This window comes from Chlamydotis macqueenii, chromosome 2 (assembly GCF_036417535.1).
Source record: "Chlamydotis macqueenii isolate bChlMac1 chromosome 2, bChlMac1.mat, whole genome shotgun sequence".
Taxonomy (NCBI): Eukaryota; Metazoa; Chordata; class Aves; order Otidiformes; family Otididae; genus Chlamydotis; species Chlamydotis macqueenii.
This window is the reverse complement of record NC_141557.1, coordinates 25,412,034-25,430,284: the sequence shown is the minus strand read 5'-3', so window position 1 is coordinate 25,430,284 and position 18,251 is coordinate 25,412,034. Positions and strand designations below refer to the sequence as shown.

Sequence of the window (18,251 nt, the reverse complement as noted above, 5' to 3'; positions counted from 1 at the left end):
GGAAAAGTTAAGTTTTCGATTTCCAAGAGGAAGGGTGGTGACCTATAAAGTTGTAAAGGAAACCACTCACAGGCTTATTTCAATACACTTGCTAAAAACAGCCCTCTGGAAATACGAGACTCTCTTCCTCATCCTGTGCAGAACAATTGGAAAATTACAGACCATTTAAAATACATTAATTTAATAGATTAAAAAATAAAATGAATGGAGACAAAAAAAAAACAAAAACAACAGTTCTCACTAGTGGAATTCCACTGCTCATTTCTCCAATGTCTCTGGTAGTTGCATCTGAATTTAGTTAGAGGAAAGAGTGTCCCAAATTACGTAACAGGTACACTTAAAAATGTGCTACAGATCCTGAGCAGTCATTCTCTCCCAAAGACTTGACTTTTCAGTTTATCCTGAAGTAATTTGGGACAGGTTTAACTTAAGTCAAAATAAACATTGACTGCTAGAAGCTTTGCGGTGAACAACATCAGACTGGATTTCACATAAATTGTTGATTTATTTTTTTTCTATATGGTCAGATACAATCTAAAATAAATGCTATATAAGCATTTTGTAAAATACAGGGCAAAGATAAAACTGGTTTTATGTTGCTTACTATAATTTCTTGTACAATATATTCATCACAAGAATTTATGTGATAAACGTTCCCTCTTCGCCCATGATGCAATCATCTGCACTAAACCCAGGAAGGCAGGGCACACTGTCAGCTGAACTTCAAGAGGCATGGCGAGAATAAAAACAAGGAGGGGGGAGGAAATACTATTTGTAAAAAAATTCATTGTGTCACACAGCAGAGCAGCAAACACCCCACCAGCAGACACTAATACAGCCACTTCCCCCTAGTTTTCACCTGATCTCTAAGTAAATGCACAGCTAGAAACACCTGAGATACAAAACAATGTCTGTCTGTCTTAACCTACCCCTGACAAAGCAGGACTTTTAAAATCTTCCAGATTACTGCGTTCACAAGGTCTGTCCTTGTCATCTGTATTTCAGGACATTGATATTTCACTAATGCAGTTGTAGTGCCCGGGCAGGTAACGGGGAGCAGCGTGCGAGGGCAGCTGACTCTGCAGATGCTTGCTCCAGACGGGATCAGCACAAATCTGACACTATGGTATTACCTACCCAATCCTTCACTATTAATCCAGGTGAGAGGAGAGGACTCATTTACAACTTCTTCTACTGATTCTTCCTCTGGCAGTTTATTTCTGCTTTGCAGAAAGTCCAGGAATTTAGACTGATTAAACTAATTTCTTAGGAAGCAGACTGACCATGCATCTCTTTTCTCTATCGCTCAGGTTTGGTTTTTTGTAACACTGAAGATTAACCCACAACTGCTACAGCTCAATGATAACAGATTTCATCTTAGTCATAAAAAAATTGATTAAGCATTTTTTATGCTGAGGATGGTGAAACACTGGAACAGGTTGCCCAGAGAGGTGGTGGATGCCCCATCCCTGGAAATGTTCAAAGCTAGGTTGAACGGGGCTTTGAGCAACCTGATCTGGTTGGAGATGTCCCTGCTCCTTGTGGGGGGGTTGGACTAGATGGCCTTTAAAGGTCCCTTCCAACCCAAACCATTCTATGATTCTAAAAGTAGCTCAACTATCTTTGGCCTACAGTGAACTGGAAAGAGGTGAAATTTGGAAAAGGTTAAGTTTATCCATGAAAATGCTGGAACCTCTGTGTTGTTTTAAAAAGCATCTATAAAAGATACGATACCACAGCTCCAAAGTCACATAAATGAGTTAATACCTGGCAATCCAGTGTGTACTTTTTTAAAAATTAAAAATTTTAAAATTCTGGCACCGGCCAGGATTTGTACACTTATCTATAGGTAAAGGAGGGAGGAGTCCTTAGACTCTGTACTGTGTCCCTCTGCGTGCACATCCCAATGTTCACATGCGGCGGGGCGATGGTGGCATTTACTCCTTGTAGCAGGTACCGAACTTCAACCTTGGCCTTGCCTGTGGCAGCCGCCGGGAGGGAGGGAGCTCCGGACTCCCGCGTACCGGCCGGTGGCGGCACGGGTCCGGTAGCGGCACACGGCAGGGAAGTGTTTTGCTGTCCTGCGTGTTCTATGCGGGGGAACACGTGGCTTCGTTTCTGGCACTGCCAGCGGGAAGTTTACTTCTTTAAACACATTCCCGGCCGTGCCCCGCTTGCTCTCCCCGTACGGGGCGGTGCGGCCGGGTGTCCCGCCATGAGAAAGCGCCGCCGCCCGCCCTCACTCCCCCCACCCCCCCCGCCCGCGGTACCTTCCTGAGGGCAGCCCGCAAGTCGCGGTGCTGCGCCGTGTCACAGGCGCCGCGCCCGCCGTCCCGCCGCCCCGAGCTGCCGCCGCGCCCGGGGGCCGCACCGCCCCGCAGCGCCCAGGCCATGCGGGCCCAGCGCCTGCTGCCGCGCAGTGCCATGGCCGCCACTGCTGGCCCCGCGCCGCTCCGCCCCGCCCCGCGCGAAGGCCGCGGCCCGGCCCGGCCGGCGGTAACGGCCCCGGTGCTCCTCGCCCCCCCGTGCCCCGTCCCCGTCCCTCTTCCAGCTCCTTTCCCTCGCAGCAAGCCAGGGCTCTCGGGTTACGGGCAGGTTTTCTTTTAATGCCAAAGAACAGCCACGAAGCAACCGGTAAACGGGCGGCGAAAGCGGGCGGCGCGAAGCGAAAGGAGCCGGCCCCGCCGCGGGAGGAGGGACGGCCCACCGGGGTCCCTGCCGAGCCACCGACGCGGGGCTCGGCTGTTTTTGGCTTGGTTTCTTTATTTTTGTAAGAAAAAAAAAAAAGGGAAATAATAACAATAATAAATCCACTCCTGTGCTCGTTCGACAAGGACCGGCGGCGGTGGGGACACGCTAGTGACTCCCTACGGGTACAACCGCAGCGTCTGCGGGCGGCGGGCGCCGGGCTCGCCTCCCTAGGCGATGACACAGCCTCCCTTCTCCTTGAAGGGGTTCTTGTCCTCGGGAACCCCCTTCACCAGCGGGTCCTCGCCCGACCGCTCCTCGATGTAGTTCTTGATCTCTTCGGAGCACTTGGAGACCTGGAGGGAAAGGAGAGAGAAGGGGCAGCGTTAGGGCTGGAGCTCACCACGCACATCGGAACAGCGAAGCCCTGCATTCAGGTCCTTCCTGCTCCTGTTTACCTTCCCGTCCCATGTAAAACATCTGACCGCAGAGCCAGCCCTAAGCATGTGCAGACTCAGCTTCCTTCCACTTTTTCGCAGCCCGATATTCACAGAATGTGCGAGTGGCACTGGGAATGTATATCCCACCCGGAACAGCAGCTGCTGCACAGTTAAACTTGCCTTTTTTTTTTAATTACCCGATATACTTTTATTAAAATACCTTATTGAGCTTCAGCATCAGCATAAGTTACTGTCAATGGGTTCAGGATCAGTAACTTTCAATTCAATTTCAAAGTATTTATGACTTCAGGTGTTTTTCCCAAACAAAACATGCAGTAATGATTTTTCAGTGGTAACACAAATTCTCACTTTGTGGTTCTACGATACCAACCATGGGAGTAAAGATCTGACTAGGAAAGACAATTTACTTACAGGTTACCTGGGGTTATTTCGCACTACAGTTAATAAAACAGACTGTTGTGATATGAGAGAACACTTTGCATGACACTGATAGCAAATGAGCATTGACGTAGGGAAGCCTGCACAGAACCCCCCTGTGAAGAAGAAACGAGTTTAGTTTCTGCTCGCTGAGACAGGAGCACGTGTCGTAACAGTGTCTGCGGAGCCTGAGGGTGCACAAGCAAATCCCACCAGTTCCAGAGGATCCTGGGCCACGCACATCTCTCCTTTCCCTTCCCTGTGTCAGCAGAAGCTGTCCTTGGGTGCTCGAACACCTGACAGGTCTGAGGACAGGCTCCCGACCCTGTCTCCACCTCCTCCCTTCCTACTCGCAGTCCCTGCGGAGGCACGGCAGTGCAGAGTCAGCAGCAGGAACCAGCTGTTGGCCAGGCCACCAGATGACTCGTACTTCTCATTTAAGGCCCCTTGCCTTCTTTGTTAATGATATTTTTACCCCATAGATAAAATTATGACAAGAGAACCGATGAATTTACCTGCTCTATCACGGGACAACAGAGTATGGCCTGAGCAAAATTAAGCTTTAAGCCATCAGAAATAACTCAAAGAGTTAATTCCCAATTAAACAGTGCATAAAACAAGGTCTAACTACCCCTAGCTGCCTTACAGCAGAGAAGAATTTAGACCTACAAATCCCATTACATGTGCCTTGCTCTTTGGTGCCTCGCAAACCCTACTCATTCAAACTGGGGCGCCTTATGCCACAGCACAGTTGTGCTCCAAAGTATGTGCAGGACCAAGGTTTTTTTTACTTCAGTCAGCACCACTGGGATCTTTTTCACACATAAGAAAAAAAAAAGTCTGCTTAAATACACATTCAGACATTTTTATTCACTCAAAAAAAATATTCAAAAGGATATTTCCTCTTTGTGCTGTAAAGGTATAGGAAGAGGTCAAGAAAACTTTGGCTGAACGTTTTTATTTTTGGTGACAACAGAAGTGCGGCTTCTGCATTTCGCTGTCCCCATAACACCCATACAGGTACCAGGGGACTCTGACCACTACAACACTGGTTTCATTCTCACAGTTAAACTTGTATTACATTGCACTGGTAAAAGTGAAGATGTTGCCTGTGCTTTACTATAGGGGACTTGAAAATATCCATTTCCCTGACGTGATCAGACTTTTGGTTGATTCTGAAAATTTAGGCAAGAATTTTAAATAATTATTCTTATAAAAGTCAAAATCTGTACATCCTGCAGATTATATTTCAGTTGCTTGAATACTCTCTAAGGGAGGATATAGATATCTATAGTTCTTGGATGTGGAGTCCTCAATACTGCTGGAGCTTTTGACTATACCATAACATCTACAATCACTGATACCTAACTGACAGCTAAAATGTAACTGTAGCTTTCTTATTTTATAGGCTGAACACCTAGACCTGCAACGTAATTCCCGTGACTAATGCCACCGATTCCCACATACAAATGTATTTTTAGCTTTAACTAGAAGCGTTTATTTAGATGTAGTTTGCTTCTGCTGGCATGCAGAATAAAAAAAAAAATAAAAAGAGTAATAGTTTTATCATGGAGCAGGATCAGTTCTGCGTGTCTGTCATCCATGAAAATGTGAAAAAAAAAAATACAAAATTTTCCCTGGAAACTACTTCACCTGCGGAAAGGCACCACCAGCGGAACTGGCCCACAGGCCTCGTCTTTCTGCTGGACCGGGCTGAACGGATCCTGCCTCTATCCCTCGCCCGCTGCCCAGCCGGGGAGCGGGGCTGGGGGGAGAGGGCGGCGGCGGCGGCCGGGTGCGGGGCGGTGCGGGACGGGACGGGACGGGGAGCGGTGCTGCAGCAGGGCTTCCCGCCGCCCTCCACAGCCCCTCCCGGGCGCCGCATGAGCCCCCGCACCCTCGTCCGGAGAAGCAACGGGCTTCTCCCCGCTCCGGCCCCGCCGTCCGGGCAGCCCCCTCTCCGCGGCCAACTCACCGGCTGCCTCTCCAGCTTCACTTCTTTCCGGAGTTGCTCCACTTCCATTTTCAGTTTGTCCTTCTCGCTCAGGTCCTCAATGTTGATGGCTGGCATCGTCTACACCACCAAAGCGCCGAGGGAGGGAGGGAAGGAGGGAAGGACAAAAGGGTTACCTCTAGGCAGCGAGGCCGCGGGGCCGGAGCCCCCGGGCGGGCGCGGGGTGGCGGGGCGGTGGGACGGCCGCCCCCGGCCCGCCCCCGGGCTCGCTCAACACGGTACCGTCCGGGCTGCCCCGCTGCTCGGCGGCGGCTGCTTCCTTTCCGCCTCTCCTGTCACCCCCTTCCCGGCTCTGCTCCGGCCTTTAAACCGCCACGCTAATCCCCCCCTTTAACCGGATTAAAACCCGCCGCCCGACCCGGCCCCGCTGCCGGGGCGTTGACACGGGCCCTGCCTGCACGGGGAAGGTCCGGTCGCCCCGACGCGGGCCCCGGGCCCCCTGAGCTGGCTTGTCCCCTCCTGTGCGGGCCTCTCCCCTCCTCTCCCTCCTCACCACCGCTGCGGGGCAAAGGCAGAGGGGTCGGCCGGGTGTTTTGGCCCCGCGGCAAGGTCTTTCTGCCCTCCTGCTCCTCCTGGCCTTCGCGATGATCCTTGTTTGCCCCTGTGCCACCAGCATCCCTGGGCCGCGGGCTCCTCTGCCGAGCAGTGAAGGCAGCCATAGGTGGTTTGCAGGGGCACGCTCCTCGATACTTCTGCATGGAAACTACGAATGGACTGGACCAAAGGTAGGGGAAGGAACCGCTCTCAGGTCAAGCGTCCCGGCAGGTGGCAAGGCCATTGATGGCAGGCACAGCAACTTTGGTGGGTAGGTAGGTCTGCAAAGCAGAGTTGCAGCTCTGTGTGAGAGGCAGCTCGTGCCTGACTTGCACAGAGCATCTCTGCAGTCATGGAGTTCCAACGGGTGTTGAGGATGGGGCACTGTCTGCAGAAGAAATGATGGGTTAAAAGAAGGAACTGGGCCAAGGAACTTCTCCCGTGGCTGCATATACTTTGGAGGTCTATAATCCAAGCAGGGCGCTATGCTCTTTGGAACAGGGTGGTCCCTCCACGCGTGTTTGTACAGCACCTGGCATCTTGGATCCCAGCAGCTGCCTTCCTACAGAACCAGTGGAGGCAGAATCCACGACCCCTTACACTGAACAAGGCTGCAGGCCATTAAAATGGGCCTGTATGAATCCGTCTGTTATCTGGCACTTCAGTCACTCCTGCACCTCTGGCTTTTCCCCTTAAAGACACTTCTTTTTCCTCCTCTCCCCACTCACCAGATGTAAGCAGCTGTCAGCAGCATGTAAGATTCACATCTTTCTTCTCCAGTGCTGCTCCTATACTGCTCTCGGGATTTGTATTTCTTTTATTTTAGCCAGTTCACTAAAAGCAGTTCATCTTCCTCTCCCTCTGGCCATTATCCCCGCCCTTCCCAGCTGTTGGAATGCAATTTCTACACCCCCGTCATCTACGCTGGCAGCTTTATCCCCAAACCCCACCAGCTGCTGGTCCCTGGGCCAGTGAAAACAGGTGGAAGGAGCTGGCCAGCCAGGGTCCCGGGGGAGCCAGCGCTGTTGGATAGGTGGATTTAGCTCAAACTTTGATTTGTATGTGTGCGTGCACAGAGGAAATGGAAAATACAGAAAATAGTATTTGCACAACAGCATTCATTTTCCTGTTTAAAGTGATAGTTCAATGATTTTCTTTGCAATTCCAGCTAAATATGATGAAAGCTAGAGGACATCAGTCTAGCCATATTACAATCACTTTAGAATTTCCTAACATTAGAAAGATGGCCTTTTGATTTTCTCTGGAAATATAAAAGATATGTTGGTTTGTTGTTTTATTTTTCTCCCTACCAGAGTGACCTAAGCTGTATTGTAGTTGCTGTGCTTAATAAGTTTAAAAAAAACCCAACACTAAAAATGAGGACACCTCTTATTAGCAGTTGCAGCTGGAACATTCCCAGACATGGCAGATCTGTCCCATGGTGATGTCTCAAACTGTACCAGGGTTTATGGGGGCTTTTCGTCATTAAAGCAGCCAGTTGTCCTTTGACAACCGGAGGTGCTGAAAAAAGGAACAGTGCTGAAAAAGGAGGGGGAGAGGTCTGGTTCATACACTCCCAGAAGCCACCTAGGTGGGGGTTGAATTTGCTCCTTTTTCTTGCCTCTATGAAAAATAAAATTGTATCAGAAAACTTGGTTGTAATCCTCTATGAGATAAGAAAAGCAGAGAAGCCATGGAGAGAAAGTCAGTTCCTGAAATAATGAGGGTGCTGTAAATTCCTCCTCCTCACAGCCCGTACGGACTGCGGTTTCTTTCCTGCAGGCCACAGATTTCCAGGGCCCTGTATCGCAATCCCATCGACAGCAGCGCCTGCATGCAGGACTGAGGCCCAACACCGGTGCTGTAAAGGGAGCGGAGAAGAACAATAGGAGATCAGATTAGTTTATTGTTTTCTATAGAGAGCACGCCTAATTTGCAGCCACTCTTATCTCTCTTACTGTATTGTATCTGGAGTAAACGCTAATTAATGTAATGGCTCAAATAGATTAGAGAGGGAAAGCATGCTGTTCGCCGCTCACCCCCTCCTCCCCCACACCTCACCGGGTTGCCTAGCGGGGTGAAAATCTATAGAATAAGACAAGTCATGGTATTTCCTGAAATCCAGCTCTCTTTGGGCTAGCCAGAGGTTTCATCCCCTCAGCCCCTCGGATTTCCCAGGGATCCGAACCCGCCAACGGTGCCTCGGTTTCCTCAAGCTCATTAGAGTGACACACAACGGTTTTAGACTGGTCGCCCACGTTTATTGATGTTATCGCAAGGGTTACTCGCTAAGGGGCCTGTGCCTGGCCCGGCCGGATCAGGCCCGGCTCCCGTCTTTGATTTTCAGTGTCTTGCCGCCCTCTGCCCGGAGCCTTGCGCGGGCACCGGGCAACAGTGGCCCCAGGGGTGAGGCCAAGCGGGGAGAGGACTTTTGCTAAGTGACCCGTCCCGGATTTCGCCGTGATTAACAGGAAATGCGCTTTGAGCATCATCCCGTAAAGTGCACGGGGAGGGGGTGTGGACGGGACGGGACAGCCATGGACCCCGGCCAGCTCCCCGCAGCCCCGCGCCGGAGGCCACTCCGCCGTCGAGGGCGGGGGAAGCCCGACGGCGAGCCAGCCCCCCACCCACCCCTGCCTGGGCCCGGCTGCTCCCCTCGACCACGGGGCCTCCCCGACGGCGGCTGAGTAGGGGGTCTTCCCGCGCCCCCCGCCGCTCGGCCTCAGGCAGGCGGGCAGCCTGCCGCGCCCCGGTGACGGCCGGGTCAGCGGGGAGCTGCTGCCCCGCTGAATCAGACCTTCCCCTCCCACCACATGCGCAAGGAGGGAGGCGGCCCGGGGAAGCCACCTCGGCGCATATAAAACACTGCCGTCGGGCCGGGCAGCGCTGCTCACTCCCGGGACCCTACTGCCACCGGCTCTCCCTCTCCGCCGCGACATGGCCGCCGGCCGCCGCCTCCCCCTGCCCGCGCTGCTGCTGCCGCTGGCCTGCGCGGCCCTGGCCCCGCGCACCCTCACAGGTAGGAGCGGGCGCTGGGCGCGACCCCGCGGGGGGCTGCCCGGGGCCGCGGCCGCCTCCGCCGCCGAGGTGGCTTCAGCCCCGGTCGCCGGTGTCTCCCGCAGAGAAGCAGCGCGCCTGCCTGCTGCCCCCCGACGACGGCCCCTGCCGCGCCCTGGTGCCGCGCTGGTACTACGACCGGCATACGCAGAGCTGCCAGGAGTTCACCTACGGGGGCTGCCACGGCAATGCCAACAACTTCCTCACCCTCGACGACTGCGAGAAGAGCTGCTGGACCATCAAGAGTGAGTCCCTCGAGGGACCGGCCTCGCCGCCCTCCCCGGTCCCCGGGGCCGTCCCGATGGGACCCGGTTGCCCGGAGTGCGCCTGGGGTGGCAGGGGGCTGGGGCTGGCGGGGGGGGAGGGGGGGGGGCGCTGCGGGAGCCCCGACGGGGAGGTTGGACTGCCTGCGGGACGCTTCGCACCCACCTCGTCTGTCCCCCCTGCTTGTTGCAACTTCTCGCTGGTGGCAGTTTTAGGCAGAGAAACGAGAGCAAGTTGTCTCAGAGGTGACGTGCAGAATTTAAGTGTTTTAAATGTCATGTAAAATTACACCTAGTTGCTAATTAATGCATCAGATTCCTCCTGTGAATCTTATCCCACTTTATTAAAGAACGCTGATAGTGGGACAAGCTGGGACTTGCCTGCGAGCGGAGTAATAGCGTTTTGTCTACACAACCATGTTGTTCAGCACGGGGAGTATTTTACAGAGAATGAAATAATTTCATTTTTTTTTTTTTTTGCAGAAGTGCCCAAGTTATGCCGGATGGAGGCTGATGGAGGACCTTGCAGAAGCCATCTGAGAAGATACGCCTTTAACTTGAGCTCGATGAGGTGCGAGGAGTTCATCTACGGTGGCTGTTACGGAAATGGCAACAACTTCAGAGATCTGCAGTCTTGTGTGGACCACTGCCTGCCAGAGAAAAGTAATGGTTGTTCCGAATTTTTAATAAAATAGATGGTTTGAAAGCGATATGAAGATATTTTATTTGATATTTTCCTCTGGATACCCATACAGTGGTGTTGTTGGAGACTTCTGTGAAGCAGATGTTTGCATTGTCTGCAGACTTTCATGTGTCACTTGTCTCAGCTGTCTATTGCTGAAAGAGAAAAATGGCACATTAACTTAATATTGGGACCTTAAATATGCCCGCAGCTACACTCGACTGATCTCTTGGCTTCTAGAGAACTGTATGTGTGCAATCTGCAGGGAAATAAGGCTGGAGGTCTGTGTCGAGGCAGATGCGTGAGACGTTGCAGCAGTCACGTTCAGGGCAGTGATATGCTGAGAAAGTGGAAGTGCCTTTCTAAAATTCAGGCCTGAGAGATGGTGTTAAGTGGCTTGGGTTTTTGGCACTCACCAGCTCAACTTCTGATAAAAGTTTTTGCCTGACGTGACTCTTCACTGTCTCTCCATACGAGCTTTAAAGAAGAGAGGTGGTAATTATGAGCAGGTGACTATAGCTAAGTGTTGTCGTAAACACCAGCCTAATATCCAGTGCAAGATAGAGTCTTTGAAGAAGAGAGATCTACCAGAATATATAAAAGCTGTCACTGCCTAAGCTTTATTAGTGCTTGATGAGACAGTTATTTTTGGCTGATGACAGATTGTCAGCGTTTTCTTAAGTGAATGCTGAATTGTTTTTAATTTCTCTCTTGCACATCCAGTAAATTGATAAAAGGTCTCCAGCAAGAAAAGTAAAATTTTGTTGAGGCAAAATGAAGCATGATTCTTGTGACGATAGTTGTGGATTTTGTGCTTTTTGCTGCAAGGGTCAGGATTTGCTGGCAAAATCATAGCAAGGATAAACAAAATAGTGCCTTTTTCCTCTACAGAGGTAGTTCCACTGGAATTATTGTTATATTCCTGTATGTATGGAATAAGACTTCTGGCCAGACTATGTAAATATCTCAGCTGTTTTATGTACGGCACCACAAATGGGGCAAGCTGATGAATTTCACTTGTGGGATAGTAATCCTGTTTTCTGGGATTGTCTGTTGCTTTCTCAAATTCATAAGTCACAAGAATAAGATCTAATAAGTTTTTTAAGTAATTGGTAACAATCACATCAATTCAATGGGAACAAGAGCTGTTTAGCCACAAAATTTATTGCAGGATAAATTTTAAGAAGCAAGCCATAGAGATTAAATTTGTGTAATTTGTCTTTCTCTCTCTCTCCCCCCCCGCCCCCTTTTCTTTTTCAAGCTGGTCCCTTGCTATGCTATAGCCCAAAGGATGAAGGATTGTGTTCTTCTTCTGTACCTCGCTATTACTACGACTCCAAGAGTAAATCATGTAAGGAGTTCAAATATACTGGCTGTGGTGGAAATGCCAATAACTTCGTTACTGAAACAGATTGCTACAATGTCTGCAGAAAAGGTAAGATTTTTTTATATTTTGTCAGTCACAAGAAGATAAAGCAATGCAAATACTCACCATGGCTTGTTACAACTGTATGCTTTTTGCGTTTTGGACTCAGTGTTTTCAAAGGCAGGGAAAACTGAGATGCAAGACTAAATCCTTCTGACGAGAACAGGGCGATGTGAGGTGGTTACACCATTTTTGAATGGATTGTAGAGGAGGACACACAAAAAGACATTAACTTACTAGAGCCCACAAGGAATCAATCTTTAAACTGTTCAGAACCAGCATGAACATTAATTAAGGTCTCATTTTCTTCCAAGTATTTTAAAGTAGGATTAAAGTAAGTTGTGAAATCAATTGACTTCTTTCCTTCGCATTTTCACCAGTTACCATCCTCCGTTGATTCTCTGCTACCTGTTCCTGTTTCCCATTCCTTTTACTAAAGGTTTCTGCCTCATCAGTTACGCTGAGTCAACTGTTTCTGTGGTTGTAGAGGGGAAGGATTGGGAATGATAGTTGATTTTTTGTAATGGTTTTATTCAAATCAGCTGCTGGCTGTGCTTGTAAGTCAAAATGGATGTGCTTTTACCTGCAGTCCTGTGTTTATACTAGCTATTCCAAATTTTAATACTCTTGTTTAATTCATTTGATATGTAAATCAATGAGAGAGAGAAAAGCATAATTATATGTTGATCCCCAGAGCACTCAGGAAGCAGACACAGCAAAGTATTTTAAAAATTGGTACTAATGGGAAAAAAAAATAAGGCTGTATCTAGCATGTACATTGACTTTGGTGGAAAAAAAAAGAGATATGATTCTTTAGTTCTAGGCTGGAAGTCCAGGGCTGAGGCAGGGATTGCACCCTAAGAACAGTCCTCAGAAGTAAAAATACTGTCTGCCAGTTAGTCATGGTAGTAATATTTCTGTGGGTGACAAGTCTGAGTGTGTCTTTGTCATTCTAGTTTTATAAGAGAGTCTTTAATAGCGTGCTAAGTCTATCTGAGATGCTTGTGATTATCTAATTTGCATCTATTACTACCTGGGAAAAGGTAGGGCCAGGCTCCAGCTTAAGTGTGCAAAGAGAGAAGAGGAAGGAACTGCCTCTGCAGCGTCCTTCCTCTGCACTCTGTCCCTACCCACACCCAGCCAGATCCATTGGGGGGTTCTCCCTTTCTCCCTCTTTTCATGGAAGAAAGAAGTAAGGAAATGTGATCTGTCTCGTGGCAAGAGCACCAGATAGCCAAACATAAAGGATCAGTTTTAAGCTTTTTCACCAACTTGTGGATTTCACAATTCAGTAGGGCTTGCTACAACCAAAGCCCATAGTTAAGGACATAATTAGTGCTAATTAATGTTGTGCTATATATATTCATTTCTATAGCTTGGGAGTGTACAGCAACATTAAACAGATCTTTCAGGCAACCTAAGCCACGCCTTCTCTCCCACTCCCATAATTCCCTCCCCAGCATCTTTCCTGTTACCTTTTGGAGTCTCAGGTTGAATTAAGTTGACCTTCCCTGTGCAAATATGCGACTGCTGTCTAAATTGTTCTATAGCTTTTGGAGTGAAAAAGTTTCCGATTCATTTAATTTAAAAAGTTTATATTGGAAAAGAAAACAAATTTGTGACAGGATTGGGAACTGGCCACGCGGGCTCTACATGCGGGTAAATAGGTAGCGTAAAGACAAAAGGTTTTCAGTCAGGTTTGCAAAGTACTTACTTTCTGAACTGCACTCTCACATTTCATGCGACCTTGGTAAGCACTTCTGGAGATAACTCCGACTGTCTTTGGCCACTTTGCAGATTCTGTGTGAAACCCAGTTCTGTGCAGAAACCCAAATCATTTTACCTTTTCGTCTCCCACAAGTGCTGTATATTTTAGACTTTTTAGACTTTGCCCCAATGTTGTTCAGAGAAATGTAGTAATAGTTCTTTTATTTATTTATTTATTTTCAGCTAGAGCAGTATGTTTACTTCCATTCTGCTGTCACTGCAGGGCAGCTAGAAAAGACTTTGATACTTGCTCAGGAAAAGAGCAGCAAAGTAGGATTCCAGTGCCAAAGGTGGACACATTGCAGTGTGTGAGAATAGGGAGTCCAGAACACATTTTACAGTTTCTGATATGTTTGTTATTATTGGATCAACTGCTCGAACAGCATAATACAAAAAAAAAACCCACCCCAAACAATGAAGAGTACTAACAGTTTTGTCATACTGTTTTCCTAACTGCTTCCTTTATTTTCTTAGCAGGGACTCAGAAACCAAGAATCAGCAAGCCAATGAATATATACCGCAGAAAAATGATGAGAAAACTGATTAAAAAACCTCAACACGTATAACCAGAAGTCTTAAAGCTTGTTTGCTCTTGGATATTTGAAACACCTTCTTTTGATTCCACTTTCTTCTTTTGTAAGATAGTTTCCACACAGTTTTATACACCAACATAGTTCTGTCTTTCAGAACTGCTTTTTATTTCCAACTTACTTTTTATAAAAAACTGCATTTAATAGAAGAAGAATGAACCTAAATTTGGTTCTTCTGCTCTGTTGTCTTTGCAGTAATACTTTGGCAAAGCCATGTATTTAGATTTCCATGTTTTTATGGGGGAATGTTACTACTGCCTTCGGAGAATATTTCATTTGGTACCAATCAATTAAGATTTGAAAAATCAATTATCTCTTAGTATAACTAAGGAGAGTACAAAGCTAAATCTTTACCATGGATTTATTTTTGGCATCCTCTGCTTGCTAAAGAAAAGGAACGTTTCAGAAGTGCAATTTAATTAGACTGTCCTTTACAGTTATGTTCATAGTCAAGTCTTTCAGAAGCATTCATAACAGTAAAAGAAGTATAAATTTAAATCTGGTTCAACCCACAAGAGAAAACTGGAAACAGGGAAACTTTGATAAACACTCTGACAAAGGCAATGAATAAGCTACTTGACTATTAAAATGAAAATGTAGCCATTACTTCTACCTTTGAAATTTCTGCTAAGTTATACTCCAGATCCTCATATGGCATAAATTAGCATATTTTAATTGATTTTAATGGAGCTACACTGACTACATTTGCTGAGGATCTTGATATTTGTGTTTATGCAGTGGCTGTTAAAGCAGAAAAGCAGAAGCTTCTGCAAATTCATATAATCCCTCTTTTGAGGCACTATTGTATTTCTTGTGGTGGACTATGCCTATGGCAATATTAGTGCACCTTCTTTTATGTTTTGTATTTGAGCCATGTCTGAATTTCAGTTAATTTCACCTAGAATATTTTCTAAATATTAGTTCATAAGTAATGTTAATAAAATGTTTTTTTGGAAAAAAAAAGAGAGCTTGTTCTGTCACGTACTTCTCTTCGTTATCCTGAATTAGCTGTATACACCAATATGTGTAATGGAACCTATTATTTACTAATTATGACTCTAGCATAGTTTAGTTGTCTCTTAAATTATTTCCTTACGCTGAGGTCTTTATTTGAAGAAAGCCAGTAAATTGCACTGATGTCATTCATCCCCAGCAGTTTTTACAGCTCAGCTGGCTCTCCCTGAAGAGCTGCTCTCAAAGGGGTGCTTAGTTAAGCCGATTATCTGCTGTTGGGTCTCCTGTTTGATGCTGCACTACCTGAAGAGCTTTTGTGTGGGTAGCAGGCTATTTGCTTGAAATGACATTGGCTTTCAGCTGGAAGATGTCAGGTGTGTGTTTTATCCCCATTTCAGAGAGGGAACATGATGGGAAAACTAGTCAAGATTTGTTTTTCTTACTGATTTTTCTCTCACTGCTGGATTTTCAATTAAAGCAGTAAGCTGTGCTTCCCATAGTGTTTCTACCACTCCATTTCTTGTTCTTGATCTCAAAAAACCTTATTTCAGTTAATCTGTCACTTAGTGCAGAGCAATGAGCATGCGCTGTGACAGAAAATTACAGGTAACTAGTGACACAGTTTTGAGTGTTTAGCCCATACCAAACCTCTTCTCTGGTAACCAGCCTTCATGCAGACATGGTGACAGTCTAACTTCCCTGGGGGAGGCAGGGCATGCTATCCATGGATTCTGCCTGTGTCCCTTCCCATGGGCTGTGAATTTTGGCCGTGCTGCTGGGAGTAGCAGCCCAGAGTGTCCCTCTGAATATTTTTTCATACCTGGCACTATCATTTGGAGGACCTCAGCTGCATTAGTTGCAGCTTTCTTACAATGGCTTAAAAAAAACCAGGCCCGTTTTAGAAGTCAAAGTTCAATTTAAACACCGTTTTTAACTGTAGAGGATGGCCATCTTTTAACAGCATCACTGTGGGGTGTAATCTCTGGTAACATGTTTGAGAAATGGACTCCTCGCCTCTCTGGGTCTTTGACTTTTAATGTAAGAGTATCTTGGGGTGGGATACAAAAGAGGACCCGGGATTTAAAGGAAGCCAAACATCTGAGAGCATCTCTGTCTTAGTTTCAGAATTGTGCCTGCTCACATGTCACAACATATCCTGGGGAATGCAATACACAACTAAAATCCTAAAAGGGATCCAAGAGTTTGATAACCTTCTGTTTATGCCCCTCAGGGGCTCAGTGAGAGCTGTCTTGATGGACTGGGCTCCATGCCGGATGCCGCAGTGGCCACTGCAGCCCTTTACAATGTGGCTGCTCCACATGCTCTCTCCTTTCTTGCATAAAAGCGTAATTCAAAGTCCAAGGGCTTACTGCTAGGATATTCGGCAAAATATCAGAGGCTTGGGTTTTAATCCCATATCTACCTGATATCACACAGAAATTTAACTGAAATAATCCATAATTCTTGCAGGGTTTCCTAGTGAGCAGGCTGTAAAGTGTTCTGGAGGACTGGGGAGGGAGGAGAAAGGAGGGAGGCCATGGAAGTTTCTTTCAATCCCTTAGTGAAGCTATTCCACTTTGTAAAATTTCTACCTGCTTTCCAGGTGAATGCCTTAATCTCTTTTTTTTTTTTACCTACAGAGAATTTCAACTGCCTCTGTGCTGTTTTGCTTCGTGTTGTTAAGTTACTGTAATATCCCTCCAGACTCCTGTGGCTTTGACTAATCTAAATAATTCTCTATCATCTGCAGCATTTTATATGACTCATGACTGACTTCCTTTTCAAGTTTGCTGATGAAACAACACTGGCCCAAGGTTGGGTCAACTGTTAGCATTTTGCCATGTTGAAAATTAACGCAGCCCATACCATCCTGCAAATTAACTTTTATTATAGTAGCCAGTGTCCAGCAGCTGGTATCCTGTGTCACAGCGCAAATTTCTACTGCCGAGCAGGGAAGGCATGATTATAATTGGTTAGGTTAATCTTGTCTTGCATAGGCAAAGTGCCGCTGAAACTCATGAGTAGTGATCTGCATGGGACAGTCATACCTGCTGCTGAACAGGGGTTGCTGAAATAAGCAGATTTGACTAAACTCCATTGCAAATTACATCACTGTGCTCTAACTTTCCATTGCAGCCCATAATTCCAGGTCTTTTCTTAGTTATATCTGGTGAAGAACTGTAACAAAGACTCTATAAAAATGAAAATCTGTGCTGATTCTTCATCCGTAGTCTGTGGCAACACTCAAGGGAATTGCTTTGTAAAGTATTTCAAGAGTAGGAAAGTGGCTTCATCTTTGTATTTCAGTGGAATCTTAAGTGTCAAAAAGAGAAAACAAAAAAATCCACGTGGAAACATATTTTTTTTTTATTGATAAGCTAAATAATGTCAAGCAAAATTTCACCATATCTCATTTTAACAGTGACTAGCTCCAATAAATTCCTTTCTCATAATTCCATACTTTAGAAGCAAAACGGCGATGAGTTTGCCTTGTGTCCCTGGAGTCAGATTTCTGACTGCCAGAAGTGTCCCCATTCCTCTGTTGCTTCTGATCAGCTGACGAGGTGGAAAACATGGAACTATTTTTTTTTTTTTTAATCATTTATGGGACACAATGGGCCACATAAAAAAAAAAAAAAACAACCCAAAAACCCCACTGAACTTGTGTCTCAGCTCACAGGTGGAACATTTTTTCCCTAAGCCTGAAGTCAGCTGTAGTGTTGAGGGCAGCTGTTCGGATCCAGGCAGTGACAAGAAATCTGTTCTACTGGATACACGCAGTTCAGCTGTGGTGACGTGAATCTGGAAGAACCACATTCCAGATAAGCCAGAATCATTATGCATTTACATCAGTGTTATTGAAAGCAAAATCTGCTTCATTATCTTTCTAGAAAGCTTTTTATTACTATGCATAACTATCACTAGTGATAATCAGCACAGAGATACTCACTTCTGCTGAAGTGAGCCCAATTTTTCAGTGTATAATGGTCCTGTATAGTAATGTCTATAATTATAATCAATTAATTAATTAATTAATAATTGCTGAGGAGAAGGGATGTTAGTCATAATATATAAAACCTAGTGAACAGCTGTGATATGAAAAATTCTGTGTAAACAAGACACATAAAAGTATGGTTTGAGGTATTAGCCACTGATGTGTTCACGAACCATGATTTCCAAATAAGTGCCAGAGAAATGAGCACTCCCAGCTAATATCTGAACTATTCAGAGAAGAGAGATAGTTCAGGCAAGTTAAAGACTAATTTATGAAATTAAAACATTGTATCTATTAAAACATTTGATCTATTATGTCAGAATAAACCAAGTCGCTTTTAATGAAGGCTTCCTTTGTACTGGCAGCACTGACCGTTTGCTCAGATGAATATATACAAACTGGA

The 18,251-nt window shown here is 46.5% G+C and overlaps 3 protein-coding genes across 4 annotated transcripts in view; 1 reads left to right on the top strand and 2 right to left on the bottom strand.

The window, feature by feature from the left end:
* LOC104483594 (putative acyl-CoA dehydrogenase 6) overlaps window positions 1-2,426 on the bottom strand; it is an 87,284-nt gene extending 84,858 nt beyond the window's left edge. The window contains exon 1 of the mRNA XM_086742340.1: window positions 2,271-2,426. Within this exon, the coding sequence (XP_086598466.1) occupies window positions 2,271-2,426 (156 nt within the window). The remainder of the gene's footprint in view (window positions 1-2,270) is intronic.
* A 159-nt stretch (window positions 2,427-2,585) lies between these two features.
* LOC104486053 (guanine nucleotide-binding protein G(I)/G(S)/G(O) subunit gamma-11) lies at window positions 2,586-5,946 on the bottom strand. Its single transcript, XM_086741631.1, has 3 exons — window positions 5,803-5,946; window positions 5,542-5,640; window positions 2,586-3,044 (listed from the first exon to the last, which is right to left on the bottom strand). Exons 2-3 carry the CDS (start codon window positions 5,635-5,637, stop codon window positions 2,919-2,921), a joined length of 222 nt encoding a protein of 73 aa, XP_086597757.1. The 5' UTR covers window positions 5,638-5,640; window positions 5,803-5,946; the 3' UTR covers window positions 2,586-2,918.
* Window positions 5,947-8,735: 2,789 nt separating this feature from the next.
* On the top strand, window positions 8,736-14,862 carry TFPI2 (tissue factor pathway inhibitor 2). Of its 2 annotated transcripts, none has more exons than XM_086741517.1 (5): window positions 8,736-9,133; window positions 9,237-9,416; window positions 9,918-10,097; window positions 11,378-11,551; window positions 13,787-14,862. In XM_086741517.1, exons 1-5 carry the CDS (start codon window positions 9,052-9,054, stop codon window positions 13,873-13,875), a joined length of 705 nt encoding a protein of 234 aa, XP_086597643.1. In that variant the 5' UTR covers window positions 8,736-9,051; the 3' UTR covers window positions 13,876-14,862. The 2 variants fall into 2 exon arrangements, with proteins under 2 accessions (XP_086597643.1, XP_086597642.1); XM_086741516.1 differs by having other exon boundaries at window positions 8,743-9,133; window positions 13,784-14,862.
* Window positions 14,863-18,251: the final 3,389 nt, after the last annotated feature.